This window comes from Phalacrocorax carbo (genome assembly GCF_963921805.1).
Source record: "Phalacrocorax carbo chromosome W unlocalized genomic scaffold, bPhaCar2.1 SUPER_W_unloc_3, whole genome shotgun sequence".
Classification (NCBI taxonomy): Eukaryota; Metazoa; Chordata; class Aves; order Suliformes; family Phalacrocoracidae; genus Phalacrocorax; species Phalacrocorax carbo.
Genome location: NW_026990254.1, coordinates 1784324 through 1805940, shown reverse-complemented (window position 1 = coordinate 1805940; position 21617 = coordinate 1784324). Strand labels below are relative to the sequence as shown.

The 21617-nt window shown below is 41.5% G+C and overlaps 1 protein-coding gene across 3 annotated transcripts in view; it reads right to left on the bottom strand.

Moving 5' to 3' along the window:
* The window catches only part of LOC135310854 (ras GTPase-activating protein 1-like), a 137524-nt gene that overhangs the window by 50320 nt on the left and 65587 nt on the right, over positions 1–21617 (bottom strand). For all 3 annotated transcript variants that reach the window (XM_064439911.1, XM_064439912.1, XM_064439913.1), the window contains exons 9-11: positions 18613–18691; positions 16097–16217; positions 12279–12435 (exon numbers count right to left, since the gene is read on the bottom strand). In XM_064439911.1, coding sequence (XP_064295981.1) covers positions 12279–12435; positions 16097–16217; positions 18613–18691 — 357 coding nt within the window. The remainder of the gene's footprint in view (positions 1–12278; positions 12436–16096; positions 16218–18612; positions 18692–21617) is intronic.

Here is a 21617-nt window from a genome sequence, read left to right as displayed (position 1 = left end):
AGGGAAATATTGGCATGGCGTTTTATGGCCATGCCCACAGGAGGATTAGGGAGGGGAAGGGGGGGCAAGAAGTAGCTAGGCCAGGGGCTACTTAAATCACTGTCACCAAAGACATGCAAACCTACAGCCTTCACTATACCTCTGAGAAAAGGGGAAAGGAAGTTTTTACCACCTACTTAAAATATTAGAGGAATTTTGTCTCAGCTACAGTTCTTCACCAACAGCTTTCCCAAGCAGGTGCAACCATGCATCTCCTTCTACCCACACTTTTACTGTTACCTATTATCCAACTATATTTTAACTCACAGTACAGTGTTTCTTAGAAGCTGCTTAGAATCATAAAATCATTAAAGGTTGAAAAAGACCTCTAGGATCATCAAGTTCAACCATCAACCCAACACTACCATGTCTCCTAAACCATGCCCTGAAGTGTCATATATACACATCTTTTAAATACCTCCAGGGATGGTGACTCCACCTCTCTGGGCAGCATGCTCCAGTGCCTGACCACTCTTTCACAGAATCACAGAATCACAGGTTGGAAGGGGCCTCAGGGATCATCTAGTCCAACCTTTCTGGGAAGAGCACAGTCTAGACAAGATGGCCCAGCACCCTGTCCAGACGACTCTTGAAGGTGTTCAACGTGGCCGAGTCAACCGCTTCCCTGGGGAGATTACTCCAATGGTTGACTGTCCTCAATGTGAAAAATTTCCCTCTCGTGTCCAATCGGAATCTCCCCAAGAGCAATTTGTGTCCATTACCCCTTGTCCTCTCCATGGGACTCCATGTAAAAAGGGAGTCCCCATCTTCTTTGTAGCTACCCCTTAAGTACTGGTACATGGTGATGAGATCCCCTCTAAGCCTCCTTTTCTCAAGGCTGAACAAACCCAGTTCTCCCAGCCTATCCTCGTATGGCAGCCTTCCCAGTCCTTTGATCATCTTGGTGGCCCTTCTCTGGACCCCTTCCAGCCTGTCCACATCTCTTTTTGTATAGCGGGGACCGGAACTGTACACAGTACTCCAGGTGTGGCCTGACAAGCGCTGAGTAGAGTGGGATGATGACTTCTTTATCTCTGCTGGCGATGCCCTTTTTGATGCAACCCAGCATCCTGTTGGCCTTCTTGGCTGCAGCAGCACCCTGTTTGCTCATGTTGAGCTTCCTGTCCACCAGGACCCCCAGGTCCCTTTGCACAGAGCTGCTCTCCAGCCAGGTGGATCCCAGTCTGTGCTGCACTCCTGGATTATGTTTTCCCAGGTGCATGACCTTACACTTGTCCCTGCTGAACTCCATAAGGTTCTTGCTGGCCCACTCTTCCAGACTATCCAGATCTCCCTGCAGAGCAGCTCTCCCTTCTGGAGTGTCTACTTCCACACTCAACTTGGTGTCATCCGCAAACTTCATCAGGCTACACTTGATGCCATTATCCAGATCACTTATGAAGATATTGAATAACATTGGGCCCAATATTGATCCCTGGGGGACTCCACTAGTGACAGGTTGCCACTTGGAAAAGGAGCTATTTACCACCACCCTTTGGGTGCGGCCTGTCAGCCAATTCCCCACCCACTGCACAGACCACTTGTCTAGGCCACAACGCATTAATTTCTCCAGGAGGAGACTGTGGGAAACTATAGGATTGAAGCAACATGTGGGTCCCGCGATAAGCTGTTTGAGATAGAAAGCGGGCTGGAGGATTATGGGTATGCGATGGAAAAATACAGAGAATCTGCCTGACTACAGACCCGGTATCAGACCTGCTGATGGAAAAATACAGAGAATCTGCAAGTTACCAAGAAGAGGAAGAAAGGCGAAGGACACGTCGACCTTGAGAGTAAATTTGGCACGAAGGGCAGAACTAGACTGTTTGTTAAGGAAGTATCGCAACCCGTGACCTTGAAGCTTGTTTACAAGAGCATATAAAAGCGCTGCGACTTAAAATAAAGCTGAAGCTTGCTTTATCACTCACGTTGAGTTGTCTGCTTGCTTTCCTCGCTCGCCGCAAATGGCGCCCGAACAGGGACCTGAAAAGGACTATCTCTGATACGGCAGCGAGAGACGGAGACGCACTGGCAGACGGCAGCCAGGGGGCAAAAGAGGAGTCGTTTTATGCATCATTCCTGATACTTTCCGACCCTCCGGCCTGGACCCAACCTCAGAATTCAAGAGGGGATCCGCCTTCCACAGTTGAAGCTAACCCGGGAGCGAGAGCCGTACAAACGACGCTGATTATCCTCACATCGGGCGATGGAGGTCGAGGTAGCTTTTGAATTATTAAAGCACTTTTTAGAAAAGCGGGGAGTAAGTCAGTTAAAGGACTTGTCAGGACTAGTTGCAGTGGGCAAAGCGAAAGGGTTTTTTAAAGAACCGGAGTCGATTTTTGAAGTAGAGGAGTGGAGAGCCTATGGTGATTGTTTGTGGGACTTGGTGATAGATGACGATAAGACAGCGAAAAAGCTAATGAAACCTTGGCGGGAAGTGATTAACTGTATGAGAAAATATAAAACTGAAAAAAGATTAGCAACAGCCGCCTCTGATCGGCTAGACAACTGTGACCCCAATGCTGGAAAGATTGGAATTGGCTTAGATAATCCCTCGCCTCCCTTCTCGGGGATCCCAGTTACTGTACCTCGAAGACCCCTATCTGTGGAAACTAGCGGAGAAGGAATGAGCGTGGGAAAGGGAGGTGAAAGTATTGAAAATTCATCTGATGCAGTCTCTCCGGTGGAGGAAAATAAGCCGAGCACGCCATCTAGTCACCGTTCTGTACCTATTGTGTGCAGCCAAGTTGACTGGCGGAAAATCGGGTTAGAGGCATTACAAAATGGGGACCTAGAGACCGCCGACTTGCTAGCTCAAGCTTTCCCTGTCATCTATCAACCAGACCCTGCTAACAATCAAAATTTATTAGCACACCATAATCCTCTTGATTGGAAAATCTTGAACCAGCTGAGAAGTACTGTCAGCGAATCGGGTGTACACAGTGAACCAACCAGACAGATGCTAAATTACATTTGGGGAAGCGGGCTGCTTTGTCCCGAAGATATTAAAAATATTATGAAGTTCATATTGAAACAGTCACAGCAGCTTTTATGGCAGGCTCACTGGCACACCCTATGTGATAGATCGGCAAACACCCAGCGCCAGCAAAACGATCCGCTAGCAGGAGTAGTAGTAGAACAACTTATGGGAATAGGACCCTTCTCGTCCATAGACATGCAAATGCAGACAGGCCCTGATGTAGTAAGAGAATCAATGAAGCTAGCAAGGGACGCCTTACAGCATGTCAAAACAGCACCAGTCACCCCTTCTTACATGTCGATTAAACAAGGGAGGGAAGAGCCTTTTGCCACATTTGTAGATCGAGTTACAGAAGCGTTAAATCGTGCCGACTTACCTGATTTTATGAAGGGCCCATTGCTGCGTCAATGTATTATGGAAAACTCCAACCATGCTACTAAAAGTATTTTAATTACAGTTCCCTTAGACGCAGGTATTGAGGTGATGCTTGAACGCATGAGTCGAGTACCTACCGGCCCTCAAGCTATGTTAGTTGAAGCATTGAGGGAAGTTGGGCAAGGAATGGTACAGGTTCAGCAACAAGTTTGTGCCGCTCTCGCCCCATTGGGTCCAGCCAAAAACCCTAACAATAACCAAAAAGGGCCGGCTAATTTTCGATGCTTCCGCTGCGGGAAAGCAGGACACATAAAGAGACAGTGCAGCGAAACCAACGTATGGTGCAAAAACTGTCAAGCTCAAAGTCACAATACAGCTGCCTGCCGGCGTTTGGGAAACGGGAAGCTGAGCGCCCAGGGTCGCAGCGCGCAGACACCAATAGCGGCTCCAGTGACTTATCAGCCCTCCGTCACCACACCACCAGTCATGCCGAGCAACTCCGGCCAGCTTCCAATTTACAACCCGCCACCAGAGGGAGCCTCGGCTTGGACTTGGCAACAGCAGTAGATGTCACTTTGATAGACACTCGTCCACAGAAGATCAGGACAGGAATAAAGGGCCCATTGATAATCAATGGGCAAGCGTGTGGAGCATTATTATTTGGATGGTCATCAAGCGGTTTGCAAGGATTGTTTGTTCTGCCTGGAGTTATAGACTGTGATTATGAAGGAGAAATTTGTATCGTGGCACAGACTGCCTTTCCCCCCATATGTATACCAAAAGGCAGCAGACTTTCACAACTTGTACTGATACAACAGCTGGCACAGCCGTTAGTATCAAATGATACCAATGCTAGAGGAACAGAGGGCTTTGGATCCACTGGGGGGCTTGCTTTCCTGACTCTATCTCTGAATGAAAGACCCCTCGCCAGTGTAGTGATTACCCATGGTAGTGAGAGCCAAAGGCTTTCTGCCCTGCTAGACACAGGAGCTGACATCACCATTGTTGCACGAAATCAGTGGCCGCCTCAATGGCCACTAAGGAATGTGGTCGATGGAGTAGAAGGGGTAGGAGGCACAGCACCAGTTCAACGCAGCCAACAACGAGTTAAAATAACTATCGACGGCCGAGTCGCCTCTTTATACATCACAGTCATGCCGTTGCCAGCAGGAGTCCATGCTTTGATTGGGCGAGATGTGCTGAATCAATTGGGCGTGATACTTACCACTGACTCCCCTGCATCAGCTGGTGCCCCTTTTCGGGTGCGGTCACTGCCACATGGACTTTCCCAATCCCACTGACATGGCTCACAGAAGAGCCAGTATGGGTCGGGCAGTGGCCGCTCAAACGGGAAAGTCTACAACAAGCCCACATATTAATAAAAGAACAATTAGACCAAGGACATCTCCGACCTTTGACAAGCCCCTGGAACACCCCCATTTTTGTTATCAAAAAAAAGTCAGGGAAATACAGGCTGTTACATGATCTACGGGCAGTAAATCAACAAATGCAAGCGATGGGAACTTTACAGCCTGGCCTTCCAAATCCAGCCATGTTACCAACTGGTTGGCATTTACTGATTATCGACTTAAAGGATTGCTTTTTTACTATAAAGCTGCATCCTCAGGATACCCAGCGATTTGCATTTACATTACCAGCAATCAACAGAGAAGGTCCTGACTTACGCTTCGAATGGACAGTATTGCCACAAGGCATGAAGAATAGCCCTACTCTGTGTCAACTTTTTGTAGATGCTGCATTAAAAGACGTGAGGCAGCAATGGCCGGACACTGTAATTTACCATTACATGGATGACATTTTGTTTGCGCAAGAACAACCTTTCTCAGCACAGCAAGAATTATATTTACAACAACAGCTCCAGCTACATGGCCTAGTAATAGCAACAGAAAAGGTTCAACGTTCACCAGTATGGAAATACCTCGGGTGGCACATCAGTGACTCTCAAGTAAGTCCACAGAAGCTTACGTTACACACAGCAATCAAAACCCTTAATGATGCTCAATGGCTGTTAGGAGACCTACAATGGCTACGGCCAGTAGCCGGAATCACTAATGATGACTTGGAAGTTCTTCGCCCAATGTTAAAGGGCACTGACCCTGCCGCGCCGGTCCGACCGACTGCTGAACAAAACACTATGATACAACGTCTTAGCTCCGAGATCGTCCAAAGAGCAGTAGACCGGCTGGACCCCAATCTCCCCATCGATCTCACCATACTCTATGGTCCTACTCACATTTTGGGTGCACTTACTCAGTGCAAAAAGAAAAAGGGGGAGAAGATAAGGGTGTTGGAATGGATATTTACAAGCTTACAGCCGAAGACAATGATTCAAGAAAAGACGGAAGATTTGGCGGATATAATTAAAAAGGGGCGGTCTCGTATCCTTCAAATAATAGGAGCAGAGCCACATACTATCTACCTGCCAGTAAAGCGAGAGGATCTGGAGTGGTGGCTGAGGAATTCCCCAGCGCTACAATCAAGCTTATTAACAGAAGCAATAGAAATCAAACTAGAATCAATAAAAGCTCCTGTTCTTAAATGGATCAGCAATAACAGCTGGATGGAAAGGCCAAAACGCAAAGCAGTGCCCATAATAGAAGCAGTGACTGTCTATACGGATGCCGGTAAACGTTCCAGGAGAGCAGTAGCGACATGGCATGAAGATGGTCAATGGAAACATCAGTTAATACATGCCGAGCCATGTGACTCTTTACAGACGTTGGAGCTAGCCGCTGCGGTATGGACATTTTCTCGCTGGATGACGAAAGCGTTGAACGTGGTAACCGACTCTCTTTATGTGGCTGGAATTGTTAACCGTATCGAAGATGCATGTATAAAAGAAGTACAAAACCTACAGTTGTTCGAACTCCTAAGACAGCTTCAATCCGCCATTAAACAACGAACATTGCCATATTGTATTATTCACATACGAAGCCATCAGTGGGGGGAAGGCTTGGGGGAAGGAAATGATCGTGCTGACAAGCTCGTCGCCATTACGGCGCCAGTGAGCGAATTCGCTAAAGCACGAGAATCTCACCAAATCTTTCACCAGAACGCAAGAGGTTTAAAGAAACAATTTCAAGTCACCATGGAAGAAGCCAGGGGAATCGTACGAGCCTGCCCTACTTGCAGCCATCACGGACCAGGCATAGGGCTAGGAGTTAATCCCAGAGGCCTTCAGGCCAGGGAAATATGGCAAATGGACGTTACGCATGTACCAGAATTTGGGAAACTAAAATATGTTCATGTTACTATCGATACTTATAGCAAGTTTTTATGGGCAACAGCACAGTCAGGGGAAAAGGCCGTCCATGTTATACGTCATTTAACAGTCTGTTTTGCTGTAATGGGAACTCCAACACAGATTAAGACAGACAATGGGCCAGCATACTGTAGCCAGAAGGTTAGAAAATTTTTACAGGCATGGGGAGTACGCCATCTCACAGGCATTCCACATTCACCCACAGGGCAAGCAATAATTGAGAGGGCGCACCAAACTCTAAAACAATATCTAAACAAACTTCGAGACGTAAAAGATGTACAAGAACGGCTTGCAAAAGCTTTGTTTGTATTAAATCACTTATGCATATTTGCAGAACACGATAACCCTCCTGCGTGGGTGCATGGAAATGACAATAGGAAAGAGTCAGGACAGGCAGTAATGGTGAAGTATCGAGACCCTTCCACTGGTCTATGGCAAGGGCCCGTAGAAGTAAAATATTTTGGTCGAGGTTACATGTGTGTGCTTACCCCCACAGGTCCAAGGTGGATACCCAGTAAGTGGGTAAAGGCTATGCCTAGTGAACAGAAGAACGAAATCTGCGAAGTGACAGGAGACGGTGAAAACGTATGACTACACCGGTAGAGGTAGACAGGATACGGATAAAATGTCCCCAATGCAATAAGTGCCGACCCTGGGTACTAAGAGAGTGTCATAGCTGTCAACAGCGCAGGTGGGTAAGAACCCATCGAGCTAGGAGGTGGTGTGACAGTTGCTACTATCACCAATTACAGACACATAAGGTTTTAATCATCACAGGCCACGAAGTAGAGGGTTCTAGACGATATGAATTGCACACCTTTGACTGGGTCAGACAAATCAATAGTGCTCCTTTGCTAGTGCTGCGCCAAGAATGTGCTGTAAAGAACCAGGTACCTGAAATATGGGAAGTAACACCGAAGCACTGGGAAAAGACAAAGAAAAAATGTACACGAGAGTACTCCCGTTATTCATCGTAAGTATCGTGATAAGAATCACCGAGGGCATACACATACCGCCCCAGCCAAAACAGAATGTATGGGTTACCCTGGCAAATCTAACAGGCCAAGATTCCATCTGCCTATCATTGTCATCACCAGGAAATCCCTTCTCCACCTGTTTGGTTGGAGTGCCAGTTGATAATTGGACGCTAGTGGTACCACAAGATACACCACCAGTAAGAAGCCTTTGTGATACTCCCCAGAATTGTGTGGATAATTGGGACGGTTGGGCAGTCCATCGCCCTCAAACTAGTCTTGAGCCACAAGAGCTTGAGCTATTAGGTTCTTTGTCAATGGATGCTTGTTTATACTTTAATTATACGGGAAAAAACCCGTCTCTTTCTTGGTCTGTGAATGCCACCCTAAGTATATATAAAAATGCCACTGCTTGGTGTAACTATACCTCTGTAAATATATCACGCTCTAACAATATGCCTATTGCGCTACCTACAGGTTTGTTTTTAATTTGTGGAGATCGGGCTTGGCCTGGCATCCCGTCACATATAAAGGGAGAGCCTTGCTCTATAGATCGCCTGACGCTTCTTACCCCCAACACTTCAATGATTTATCAACATCATAGAAAGATGAGAAGCAAAAGGAGCACTCATAAGTTTGAGGATAACTGTGACTCCAAAGCTGGATTTTGGAATCCGACAGAGATCATAGCTGCTTCCTTCTTGGCTCCTGGAGTTGGTGTTGCTCAAAGCCTCACGACATTAAACAAGCTAGGGTGTTGGCTAGCTAAGCAAACAAATGCCACATCAGAGGCATTGTCTGATTTATTACTAGATGTAGACTCTGTAAGACACGCTACGCTGCAAAACCGCGCAGCCATAGATTTTTTGCTTTTAGCCCAAGGACATGGGTGTGCTGAATTTGAAGGGATGTGTTGCATGAATCTATCAGATCACTCAGAATCAATACATGCAAATATTGAGAGCTTAAAAAGGAGGGTCTCAGAACTTAGGGAGGATGATCCATGGCATTGGTTTAACAGCTTGTTTAATGGATGGGGCGTTGGTAATTGGATCAAAAGTATTTTGCAGATGGGATTAATGATATTTATAATGTTTATCATTATATTAATGTGTGTCCCTTGTATATTGCAATGTATGCAACGAATAATGGAAAGAAGCATGAATGCCGTGTTCCTTTCTCAAGGAACAAAAGAAAAAGGGGGAAATGTGGGAAACTATAGGATTGAAGCAACATGTGGGTCCCGCGATAAGCTGTTTGAGACAGAAAGTGGGCTGGAGGATTATGGGTATGCGATGGAAAAATACAGAGAATCTGCCTGACTACAGACCTGGCGTCAGACCCGCTGATGGAAAAATACAGAGAATCTGCAAGTTACCAAGAAGAGGAAGAAAGGCGAAGGACACGTCGACCTTGAGAGTAAATTTGGCATGAAGGGCAGAACTAGACTGTTTGTTAAGGAAGTATCGCAACCCGTGACCTTGAAGCTTGTTTACAAGAGCATATAAAAGCGCTGCGACTTAAAATAAAGCTGAAGCTTGCTTTATCACTCACGTTGAGTTGTCTGCTTGCTTTCCTCGCTCACCGCAGGAGACTGTGGGGGACCGTATCAAAGGCCTTGGAGAAGTCCAGGTAAACAATGTCCACTGCCCGCCCCATGTCAACCAGGCAAGTCACATTGTCATAGAAAGCCACCAGGTTTGTCAAGCACGATCTGCCTTTAGTGAAGCCATGTTGGCTTTTCCCAATCACGTGCTTCATTTGACTTGTGATGGCCCCCAGGAGGATTTGTTCCATAACTTTCCCAGGGATTGAAGTAAGGCTGATGGGCCTATAGTTACCCGGATCCTCCCTCGAGCCCTTCTTGTAGATAGGGGTAACATTTGCCTTCCTCCAGTCCTCTGGGACATCCCCTGTTCTCCATGACTTCTCGAAGATTATGGAGAGTGGCCTTGCAATGACGTCAGCCATCTCTCTCAACACCCTCGGGTGGATGTCGTCAGGGCCCATTGATTTCTGGGGGTCAAGCTCCTGTAGTAATTAATATACTAACTCTTCCTTCACTGATGGTGGGTCGGTGTTTGGATCAATTGGCAATTTTGTTCCCAAAGCCTAGGACCCAACAGTGTTGGTAAAGACAGAGGTGAAGCAGGTGTTGAGGACCTCTGCCTTTTCAGCATCGTTGGTGATTGACTCTCCTTTTCCGTTTAACAGCGGGCCTATGTTTTCCTTCTTTTCCTGCTTATGGTTGACATGTCTGAAGAAATCTTTTTTGTTATTTTTCACATCTACAGCCAGTTTCAAGTCAAATTGGGCTTTTTGCTTTTCTAACTGCATCTCTGCACACTCTGGGTATGTCCTTGCAGTTCTCGGAGGATAATCCTCCACTCCTCCATCTCTGTTATGCTTCCCTTTTGGATTTGAGTAGACCCAGGAGGTCATGGTTGAGCCATGGGGCCTCTTGCTCCGCTTACTTCCCTTTCCTTTGTAGGGGATGAATTGGCTTTGTGCTTCCAATAGAGAGTTCTTGAAGAATTCCCAGCACTCACTAGCTCCTTTGTATTCCATGGAAGCTTGCCATCCAATCCCTCCCAATTGAGCCCTGAGTGCACTGAAGTTTGATCTTCTAAAATCAAGAATCCTTGTCTTAGAGCTGACCTTCAGCACAGTTGGCAGGATCCCGAACTCCACAATACTGTGGTCACTGCAGCCAAGGCTATCACTAACCGAGATATTACAAAGCAGGCTTTCTCGGTTTGTGACTAGCAAGTCCAGCAGCGCCTCCTTCCTGGTTGGCACATCTAACATTTGTATCAGGAAAGAGTCCTCTATGCATTCCAGGAACTTGGTGAATGACATGCGAGCTGCCGTATTGTTCTTCCAGCAGATGTCTGGGTAGTTGAAGTCACCCATCAGGACCAGGTTCTGTTGGCCAGAAGCTTGCTTTAGTGCCCCAGATATCGCTTCGTCAGCTTCGTCATCATGGTTAGGAGGTTGATAGCAGATGCCCACTGTGAGGTCCTGCTTGGAGATGACCCCTTTGACTTTAACCCAGAGGCATTCGATAGAGCAGTTGCAATCACCATAGTTGACTTCGATACTGTCAAGGTTTTCCTTAATGTAGAGTGCGACTCCTCCACCTCTTCTACCCTGCCTGTCCTTACGAAAGAGCCTGTAACCGTCCATTACAATCCCCCAGTCATCTGAGTTGTCCCACCATGTTTCAGTTACTCCTATGATGTCATACCCTTCTGAGTGGGCACGGAGCTCCAGTTCCTCCTGTTTGTTACCTAGACTGCGTGCATTTGTATACAGTGAAGAAAGAGTGACTGAATGGTGACTGCTTAACAGACAGTCACCATTAACCAAAATGTTCCCTGTTTAAAGTCTACACCAAAGCTTCCTGCATAATTGCAACTTACATGAGGAACATTCCAGTAATTTTTTTGAAATGGTACTCTCATATCTATGGCTCCTCATTCCAATAGTTGCGTAGATTTTTCAAAATGATTCAGAAGTGTATAAAAAATCAGATGGTGCAACAACACCAGATCTTTGCAGCTTAAGAAATGCCACTAATTTTAAACATCTATCTTCACATTAACTCTGTGAAAAGACTTAAAGTTGATTAAATACTTTTAATAAATATTAAGATGCATGGAATAACCAGAGCTTGTTTAATGTATTTTTCTATCTGTTACAAAAAAATAACAACATTTGTAGGAGTAAACGCATCTTTTTCTTCTATATCACACAAGACTGCACATTTTTTTGTAATTAACAATGAAAAAAAGGACGTGACCTCTTTCATCTTAGTTACCAATATCAGAAAGTGTTTTGATTCTCAACTGCTTTGCCAATGATCACATCACTTGTAGTTGACATATTTTGAATAATCAAAATACAGTAAATGAAACTGTGAAAATTATCTCTGAATCTAATTATCTTGCAAAAATAATTTGTAAAATGCTTATATGAACTAACTTACCGCTCTGATGTTGTCCTAATCTGATTCTTAAATAGAAAAGTACTGATAAGTTATCTAACTAATGTAGCTTTCGAATACCTATCAACAAAAGAATGCAGATCTTTTGGAATTGACAAAATTATTGATCAATTCTTGGTTCAATAGGATTAAAACCCTCAATACAGTTGCTTCATAATCTTTTTAATGCCTGTAATGCAAAATGTGGAACAATCAATACACAATATTGAAAAATTACAGTGCAAAAGGCCAAATCATTATCACATCATATTACATGAGAAAATCTTAAGTTCTAAAATTTCTTACTAGAAGCTGTTTATGAACAGTTGCTAGTAATCAAGTTGCCATGGCTTAACAAGTTACCGTTAATCAGTTAAATCTGTCCACATATGCTCTTACAATCTATACCAACTATGGACTAAAATGCAATATGAACCAAGAGTCATAATGCCTTCATTTCACAATCAGCAAAAGCTAAAAAAACACATGCGGACAGTTAGCAGGGCTCAGGTGTCAAAAAGCAAGCTGCTTATGCTAGGCCAAGTTGTTCATTAGTGACATGTTGCCCATATCTTGCATATGCCTCAAACTAGCAGTTAACCATCCTACTGCATGTACAAGAATTAAAAGCCAGTGCCCTACCTGCCAAATAAACTGTCATGTACTCCATAGACTGAACACACACTAAGGTCTATTAATCCTTTAGGTTTTGTGGCTCGTTTTTCATTTTCAAAATAAATAAGCTGGGCATCATTTCCCTCCAATATGAAGTACAAGCTTTTCCATCTCTTTCCTTTACCTGTAAGGAAAGAACATAAGAAGTTACAACATTGTTTTAAAGAAAATGTAAATTTTGTAAATGAAGAAAAAAAGAGGGCAGTAAGGTTTTTGTCAAAACACAAACAGAAGAACAATGTACAGTTAATCATGCTTAAGCAATAAAATCAGTATACATACTCAATTTTTTTTCTGCATGTAGCTAAAACTAGACCCTCTACACAGATTCAAGTACAATTTTAGATGGTTCTCTAAACATTTTCATTAACCTCAACAGGATTAAGCAAGTGCATATAAGCTCCGTTCATATCAGTGGGAAGACTGTGTCTATACAGTTTGCAAACAATGTGTGATGCTCTAAGTGATCCAATTTATTATGGCTACGTAGTGGGTTGACCCTGGCTGGATACCAGGTGCCCACCAAAGCCACTCTATCACTCCCCCTCCTCAACTGGATAGGGAAAAGAAAATATAATGAAAAACTTGTGGGTTGAGATAAGGACAGGGAGAGATCACTCACCGATTACCGTCACAAGCAAAACAAACTCAACTCAGAGAAATTAGCTTAATTTATTACCAGTTGTGCTGGTTTTGGCTGGGATAGAGTTAATTTTCTTCACTGTAGCTGGTATAGTGCCAATAACACATTGATGTTTTAGTTGTTAAGTAGCACCTATAGCAGTTAGGGACCTTTCCACCTTCCCATGCTCTGCCATGTGGGCAAGAAGCCAGGAGGGGAGGGGCCACAGCCAAATCAGTTGACCCAAACTGGCCAATGAGATGTTCCATATCATATGATGTCATGACCAGTATATTAACTGGGGGGGTTGGCATGGGGTGGGGGAGGTGGTTGTGGTTTAGGGACTAGTAGTGTTGGGTTGGTGGGTGGTAAGCAGTTGCAGTACTTGTTTTGGTTGTTCATTCCCCTTCCCTAAGTTTTGCCTCTTTCTCTTTTTGTTTTCCTTTTCATTATTATTGTTGTTGTTACTATTATTGTTTTATTTTAATTATTAAACTGTTCTTACCTCAACCCCTGAGTTTTCTCACTTTTACCCTTCTGATTCTCTCCCTCACCCTGCTGGTGGGGGAGTGAGCAGCTGTGTGGGGTTTAGTTGCCAGCTGGGGCTAAACCACAATATCAATCAAATCAGTGTAGGAAAATGAGAAATAATACCAAATCTTAAAACACCTTTCCTCCACCCCTCCTCTCTTCCCGGGCTTAACTTCATTCCTGATTCCTCTACTTCCTTCCCTCCAGCAGCACAGGGGGATGGGACATGGGGGTTGTGGTCGGTTCATCGCAGGTTGTTTCTGCTGCTCCTTCCTCCTCAGGGGGAGGACTCCTCACGCTCTTCCTCTGCTCCAGTGTGGGGTCCTTCCCATGGGAGACAGTCTTCCATGAACTTTGCCAACATGGGTCCTTCCCACAGGCTGCAGTTCTTCATGAACTGCTCCAGTGTGGGGTCCCTTCTGTGGGAGATAGTCCTTCAGGAATAGACTGTTCTAGCATGGGTCCCCCACAGGGTCACAAGTCCTGCCAGCAAACTGTTTCAGTATAGGCTCCACTCTCCATGGGTCCACAGCCTGCTCCAGCAGAGACTCTCCACGGGTTCACAGCCTCCTTTGGGTGCATCTACCTGCTCTGGCGTGGGGTCCTCCATGGACTGCAGGGTGGATATCTGTTCTACCTTTAACCTCCATGGGCTGCAAGGGGACAGCCTACTTCACCATGGTCTTTACCACGGGCTGCAGGGGAATCTCTGCTTCAGCACCTGGAGCACCTCCTCCCTGTCCTTCTTCACTGACCTTGGTGTCTGCAGAGTTGTTTCTCTCACACGTTCTCACTCCTCTCTCCGGCTGCAGTTGCGCAGGTTTTTTTTTGTTCCCCCTTCTTAAATATGTTATAACAGAGGTGCTACCACCATCGCTGATCAGCTCAGCCTTGGCCAGTGGTGGTTCCATCTTGGAGCCGGTTGGCATTGGCTCTATCAGACATAGGGGAAGCTTCTATCAACCTCTTACAGAAACCACCCCTGTAGACCCCAGCTACCAAAACCTTGCCATGCAAACCCAATACAGGCTTTTTAAATTAACAAATAGATTTCTTTTGACATGAGAAAATTATTCCTAAACTCTAATCAACTGATCAGCATAACAGATTGCATCACAATATCTTAAATTAAAATGACTGAAGAAAAGAAACGGGAATACAATATATACAAACTTGGATCACAACCATGCCCCAAACACACCTATATTCAAAAATTTGACCAGTCCCATGTTTCAGAAAAAAACCCCAACATTAAAAAAATTTAATAACTGGAGATTTAAATGTCACAGTTTGTTAGAAGACACATTAGATGTATCGGTAAAATGTGGATTTAGCCAATGACTAAAACAAAAATAAATCACTCATTGTTTAATGTCCTCTGAATTACAACTTTCTGCAACTAATTCATACATAAACCACAGTATGTTTTAGAAAAACATTCAGCCTTAATTTTCAACTTGATCATCATAGATCCACCACAGCCCTCCATAAACAAGCACTAGTACTAACTGTTTTGGAAAACTAATTTAACATCCAGTTATTATACTCTACTAGGTGGAAGAATGATTTTATTAAATTTCTGTTCTGTATGCAGGTATGTGCATCTCTCCACACCTACTCAGTACTCCTGCTTGCACATTTAAAGTGTCTCATTATTCCTTTTAGGGAAAGATTTTCACTTCAAGTTCATTCTCAGCTGATTCCTCACCCTACCACATCCCTCTACACTTTCTCTCAGAGTTATCACTCTCAAGAGAATAGATGCTTTCCTTGATTTATTCAGAGGATCTAGTTTTTATTTCCTTTGAATGCGTCTTAAATTTGGCTATATTTAAATGCTTGCCTTCTTTCTCTCTTTACTTGCTATCCAGATCACTCTCTGTTACTTATTGTTTTAGCTATTGTCTGTGTCATATGTAGAAACATTATTACTCTTTTTATTTATTTATTTATTTATTAAATCAACTTTAGTGAAAACAGAAAAACTAAAATAATGATACTTGGAAAGGGACTAGCTTCCTCGGAACTTCAAAATTTTGTTCAATGGTAATTCTTCAGGGATATATTGAGATGAGTCAGGCAGCTTTTAATCCAATTATTCTATGCTATGTTGACTGTGTCAGTGTTAGAACCTTAAAAAAGTCTCAATGTACCTCGTACACCAGAATATACGTTTTAAATTAAATATATTACCTAACTTGGAATAACAAAATTAAACCAGCTCTGGTCTCCGATGAATGTACTGATTTACATTAATCTAGCTCTCTTTCACCCATGTAATCAGTTTAAAATTAAACAACTTGTATATTAAATATTAATACATTTTATGAAAATGTACTTCATTTAGTGAGTCTGAATGTTACCTTTGATAGAAGGTGCTTAGTTTTTGTGCTATTTTCTGATTTTTTCGGCAAGAACTGCCAATCAACATCTTTATATTGCATGACATTTTTTGTATTATGTCTTTCTATTATGTACTTCTTAAGGAAAAAGAACCTTTCATACCCTTTACACTTTCTACCACCTCTTGCTCACTTCAATTTTGCCTCCACTAGTACCAGTACTACACAAAATATGCATCCATATCTGCATTTTTTAGAAAAAAAATTTCATAAAAGCAAACAGAACTCACTTTTTTTCAGAAGATATCCTTTTTTGACAATATTTTTATAAAAAGCATCCTTTGTTTTGCGACGAATTGTATTGTAGATTTCTTTTCCATCCATTATATCATTAAGCACTTGTTCTTGATGCTGGTAAACAGGGAAGAAATCACCGTGAAACAATTGCACACTATAAAGCTGCAACTGAAATTTTATTGAATGCTACCTATTCTTTATTATTAGTCTCTCATATGTCTTAACAAACTAACATAATTTAACACAATACATTTGACAGAAATGTAATTTAAGTATTTCTTGTGGAATGATTAGGCCAGAATTATAATATGAGAAGAAAAAAAAGGTTTAAATATAGACCAACTTTCACAAAGTAACATCTGTATTTATTTAACACTGAATAGAAAACAGCATCTTTCACAGTGATTTATGCAAAATTTACACAAGTCTTTAAAGGTTATTTAGCTTCTAACTGTCTTCTACCAAGGCTTTTGGGACTGAGTAATTAAGGATAAACCCTGAATTAACAAGAATAGTGCAGATCACAATTGAAATCAAATGATTAACACACAAAGTTGCACAGTCCCTCACTAATCTTATTAGTACTCATGTCCTAAATTAGTATCATTCTAACAAAAAGCAGTAGGAGAAAGTAAAAACAGGAAATAGAAAAAGGATAAATTCACATAGAAACCTAAGATCTGGAAATGTAAATACTAAGTTAGAACAGCCAAAAGCCAAGCCAAGTTTGACCTTACCGAGTCAGCTGATCAACAAATGTTCTTTAGCCATAAGAAAACATGAAAAGCAAGACTGTCAAGCAGTGACAACAGTATTGAGATGAAGTGATACATGTACTGGCTCCATACTAAATACTCTACTTTTCTCCCTTTCCCCCCATATATCTATAAGAATTATAGTTTTGAACAACATGAAAAAGACAAGACAAAAAACATTTCAGTAATAGGAATTACAGGACTCACAATGGAAGAAATACCCAAATTTTTACTAAATCAATATAATCTCCATAACACATCTATGAAAGAAACAATGTACAAAACAGATCTAGTGAAAAATGTTTTAAAGTAAATTTCAAATTAGAAACAGGAAGTCTATTAGATTGAACCAAATAGTACGCAAGACTTCTGAAATTTTTTTCTTCAAAAACAGAGCATGACAGTGTGTGGGAGAACACACAACCCAAATGTAATTACACCACCAATAACTTTTTTTTTAAACAAAGGGAAGTCACAAATATATCTGAATAGCTTAAAAGAATTTCATGCAGTCTCACATGGAAAATTAGTCAACGCAGAGAAACTTATTGATACAGGAACCATAAGTGGATATACAAAGTGCCAAAGTGAAGATGATTGCCATGATCCAAAAAGAATTATGGAGAACAAGGAAAGTTACTAGGTGAAGCTTTTCAAGGATCAATCTCTGAATTCAAATTTCCTCACATTTGTCTCAATCACGTTACAGAGCGTGAGTTAATAATAGCAGACAACTAGAAAGCATTGATGACAAGCCAATCAGCAATAAAGGAACGATTAGAATAAGGCGGCATAAGTCTAGTAATATAACATAAAATTTGCACTTGTTGATACTTACCAACAGAAAACAATATAAATTAATGTGGCTACGATAATGACACAGATAATATTCTCAGATATATCTGGTAAGTACCCTAACAGAAAAAAGGATTTACTAACGACATGGTATTCTGAGCTGTTCTGGTCGATTGCATTCAAGAAACACAAACTCACGCTGGAATTGGTGGTAGTAGGGCAACTACAAGAATGTTATGAATAGACAAAAAACATATTTGGTATGCTCAGCTTAGTGAGCTAAGGGAGAATACAAGAAATGCCCTTGTATTAATAAAAGAGATCTAACAGGTAACTATTTAGGTTGGAAATTAAAACCAAATTTCTAACCATCAAAACAGGAAAGTTTGAGAATATATAGGGAACAAAGTATACAAATATACTTTAGAGCTAGCTATAACTTTATGAAAAACTAGACAATGTGGTTTGTTTATTATCGGTGGTCTCTTCGGATGAATTTATGCTACAGGGCAACAATGTTCCAGAACACATCCTGCAATCCCAGCGCCCCAATCATATCTGAAGCTTTTCTGTGCATATATGCTTTCTCTGGGGAAAGAGAGATGCCGGAAACAGAAGAATGGAGGGCAGCCTAGTTCCCCCCCCCATCCTAACATGGTATTAAGACACAGCATTGGTTCAATCAGGGACCAGAGCTGGGGGCACAAGACAGAGCAGTCATACCCCAGAGCACAGACAAAGCTTACCATATCTTCTGTTTACTACAAGCCAACCTTAGATAAGTGAATGCATGTGAGGATAAAATGAAAGAAACACACAAGCTCAAAACAATAATTCAGGAGGGGATGATGCTGTTTAACTATCATGGATACTTCTGCTGTAATTCAGTTCCTATGTTATAAATATTTGAGGATTAAGTCAATATCTTCAATAACAAGTGCTCAGAGATGAAGTTTTACCTGCATTGGAACAGGATCTTTAAGGTAATATCCTTCAACAATCTGTTCTTTTCTATAATGTTCAATGATCTCAGCAATACTGTTCAAATAAGAAAAATAAGATTTAAAATGTTAAACCAGTTAGTTTTTACTCTGTATGAGAATTTGCTTTTCCATGCAATCACGCTACATTTCCTCACAAATTTATAATAAAAATCAAGTGTTAAACATCATAATCTCATTTGCAGCAATGACAATTTACTAATACATTGAAGTCAAGAAAATTCACAGAACTGTACTCATAATGTATTAATTCTAAACTCCACAGAATATTTTCAATCAGTTGTTGAAAATGCCTGTATTAGGTCTGGCTGGGATGAAGTTAACTTTCGTCATAGCAGCCCTCATAGTGCTGTGCTCTGTATTTGTAGCTAGAACCTGTTGATAACAAACTAGTTTTGGTTACTGCTGAGCAGTGCTCCCACAGAATCAAGGCTGCCTCTCCAACCCTACTCCTCAAAGGCCAGCAGGCTGGGGGTAGGCAAGAGGTTGGGAGGGGACATAGCCAGGACAGCTGACCTAAACTGACCATAGAGATATTCCATACGTAGTGTTCAGCAATAAAATCTAAGAGAAAGGAGGAGGAGAGGAGGGCATTCGTTATTAAGGCATTTGTCTTCCAAAGCAACCACTACGCACACTGAGGCCCTACATCCCAGGAAGTGACTGGACATTGCCTGCTGATGGAAAGTAGAGAATAAATCTTTTTGTTTTCCTTTGCTTCTGTGTGCAGCCTTTGCTTTCTTTATTAAGCTGCCTTTATCTTGACCCATGAGTTTTTCACCTTATTTTCTCCCCCTGTCCCACTGAGGAGGGGGAGTGAAAGAGCATCTTGGTGAGTACCTAGTGGCCAGCCAAGGTCAACCCACCACAATGCCAAATGAGTACACTACCTTTTCCACATTCAAGTAACACATGCATTTCCCAGCTCTCCAACCAGGCTGAAAATTGCTATTTTACTGGTAATAATTTTCAAAGTCCTAGAGTAACTAGGGAAGGGGAATGAGAGGTACTTCAAACTGTGCAAAACAATTTCTTTCTAGGAAGACAGGAGTGGGAAACAAAAAAGTTTTGTAACATCGATTACGTAGATTATACTTCAAAATCACTGAGCTATCATGTTAAATTAACCACCTAGTCATTAACACTCCTCTAAGGGGGAAGTTTGCATTCTAATTACCAGAATAAGGTTTAAACTGTATTTTAAAGGATCAGGAAAGAAGTAGTGACAGATGCAAGCTAAAATTCAATGTATCTTTGAGTTGCTCTTATTTTTGCAGTTATTGAAAGTTACATTGTAATAAAGAGAAATAATGTTAACATCAACACAGATGAATCATTCACATACAAAATATCAACCTGAAAATAAAGAACTAAGTAATTAAGTGGAGAACAAAAAAATACTTTATGTGTTTTCTCACTTTATATATACTGTTAGTTGTGTGTGCAAACATAATCAATAGGGCACATGTAATGTGATCCTTGGCCTATTACAGCTGGGTAAAATTTAGTCCAAAGGAAAGATATCGGATACTATAGAAATGATCATAAAAACATGTAAATAAAACAACAGAAAGACATCTTTGCTTTTTCTCTATCTCATTCTTCTAAAGCTATGAACTAGTGTATGCTTGTTAAGTCAATGAATCTTCCAACAAACATTTTTATTTTTCTGATTTGTAAAGTGACTTGAATTTCTCAGTATTACTAAAAATCAAATAAATTTCAATTTTTATTGCTAAGCAATATGCATATTCCATTTTCTCCATTAAAATTGAAGCTTTACCACACTGTATAAAATAATCACTTGTATTTTGCATGTTGAACAGCTATTGCCAACATCTTGTTATGAGGGCAATCGATAATAAAGCACCTTTATATAATATTTGCCTCATTCATCAAATCAAGAATACCTTGACTGCCAATGTCTCCTCTCCTTCCTTAGTTAAAAAACCAGGAGTCATCCCTCAACATAAGAAGCAATTGCCTGATTTCTTCCAATTTTGTAAAATGAGCTGAAGAACTGAGTTCTTTTTGAAAACTCATTTTGGAGTCAGAGTACCATATAGACTAAGACTTTATGCCTTGATGGAGTGATTAAGGGTTTTTTCTTTAGCTCTCTTCTCCTCCGCACAAATTCAACTTGGATGGTCATTGTATATTGTCTTACCACTAAAGCAGCCCAAACGGCTGAACAAGCCAAACACTGCAAACAGAAAGATACCACATATCTTCAAACACACTTGAGAATGAATTTGCAAGTGACATGTAAAATGTAAAGCATTAAATCAGATTGACCACAAAAAGAATCTATGGGACAGGAAAAAAGGGTTTATAACTTTTTTCAGTGTCTGATGGCAACAAAGTCCTACTTACACAAAATACATCAATGAAGATATAAATAAATATGACTTTAAAAAAAATGGTTAAACTTGGTTTGATATAGAGAAATAAAGATGAATCTCAATACCACATTACAGTTACTTTAGTAATTTTAAGATGTTTAGCATAGGGATTATTAGGCTGCCAGATCCTAGCAACCCGAATAATTTTAAAAGTACCTCATCATCATGAGCAGTATCACTCTTTTAATATGTAAGGTGAGTTAAGAGTTATTCCAACTGCTGACATTTCAAATATAGTAAAGAAACCAGAAAGCAGAACACTACTCTATACATCATTAAATTATAAAGAAAAAGAATTAGCATGTTAAGCCCATATTGTTCATCCTATCAAAAAAAAAAAAAGATTAATCTATCAGTTAAAATTAAAAAAAGGCTTCCAACAACTCCAATCTTCTTCTAGTCTCAAATTGTCTCATCACTCAAAATAAAGATAACTTGAAAGCTTGTTTAATGTATAACTCTTGGGGCAATATTTCTTCTACTTTGACATGGAATCACCAGAGAGACCACTCTGTGCTGCTGGCCCCCCACCAAATTTTACAAGTTTTTGGAAAACTCTCT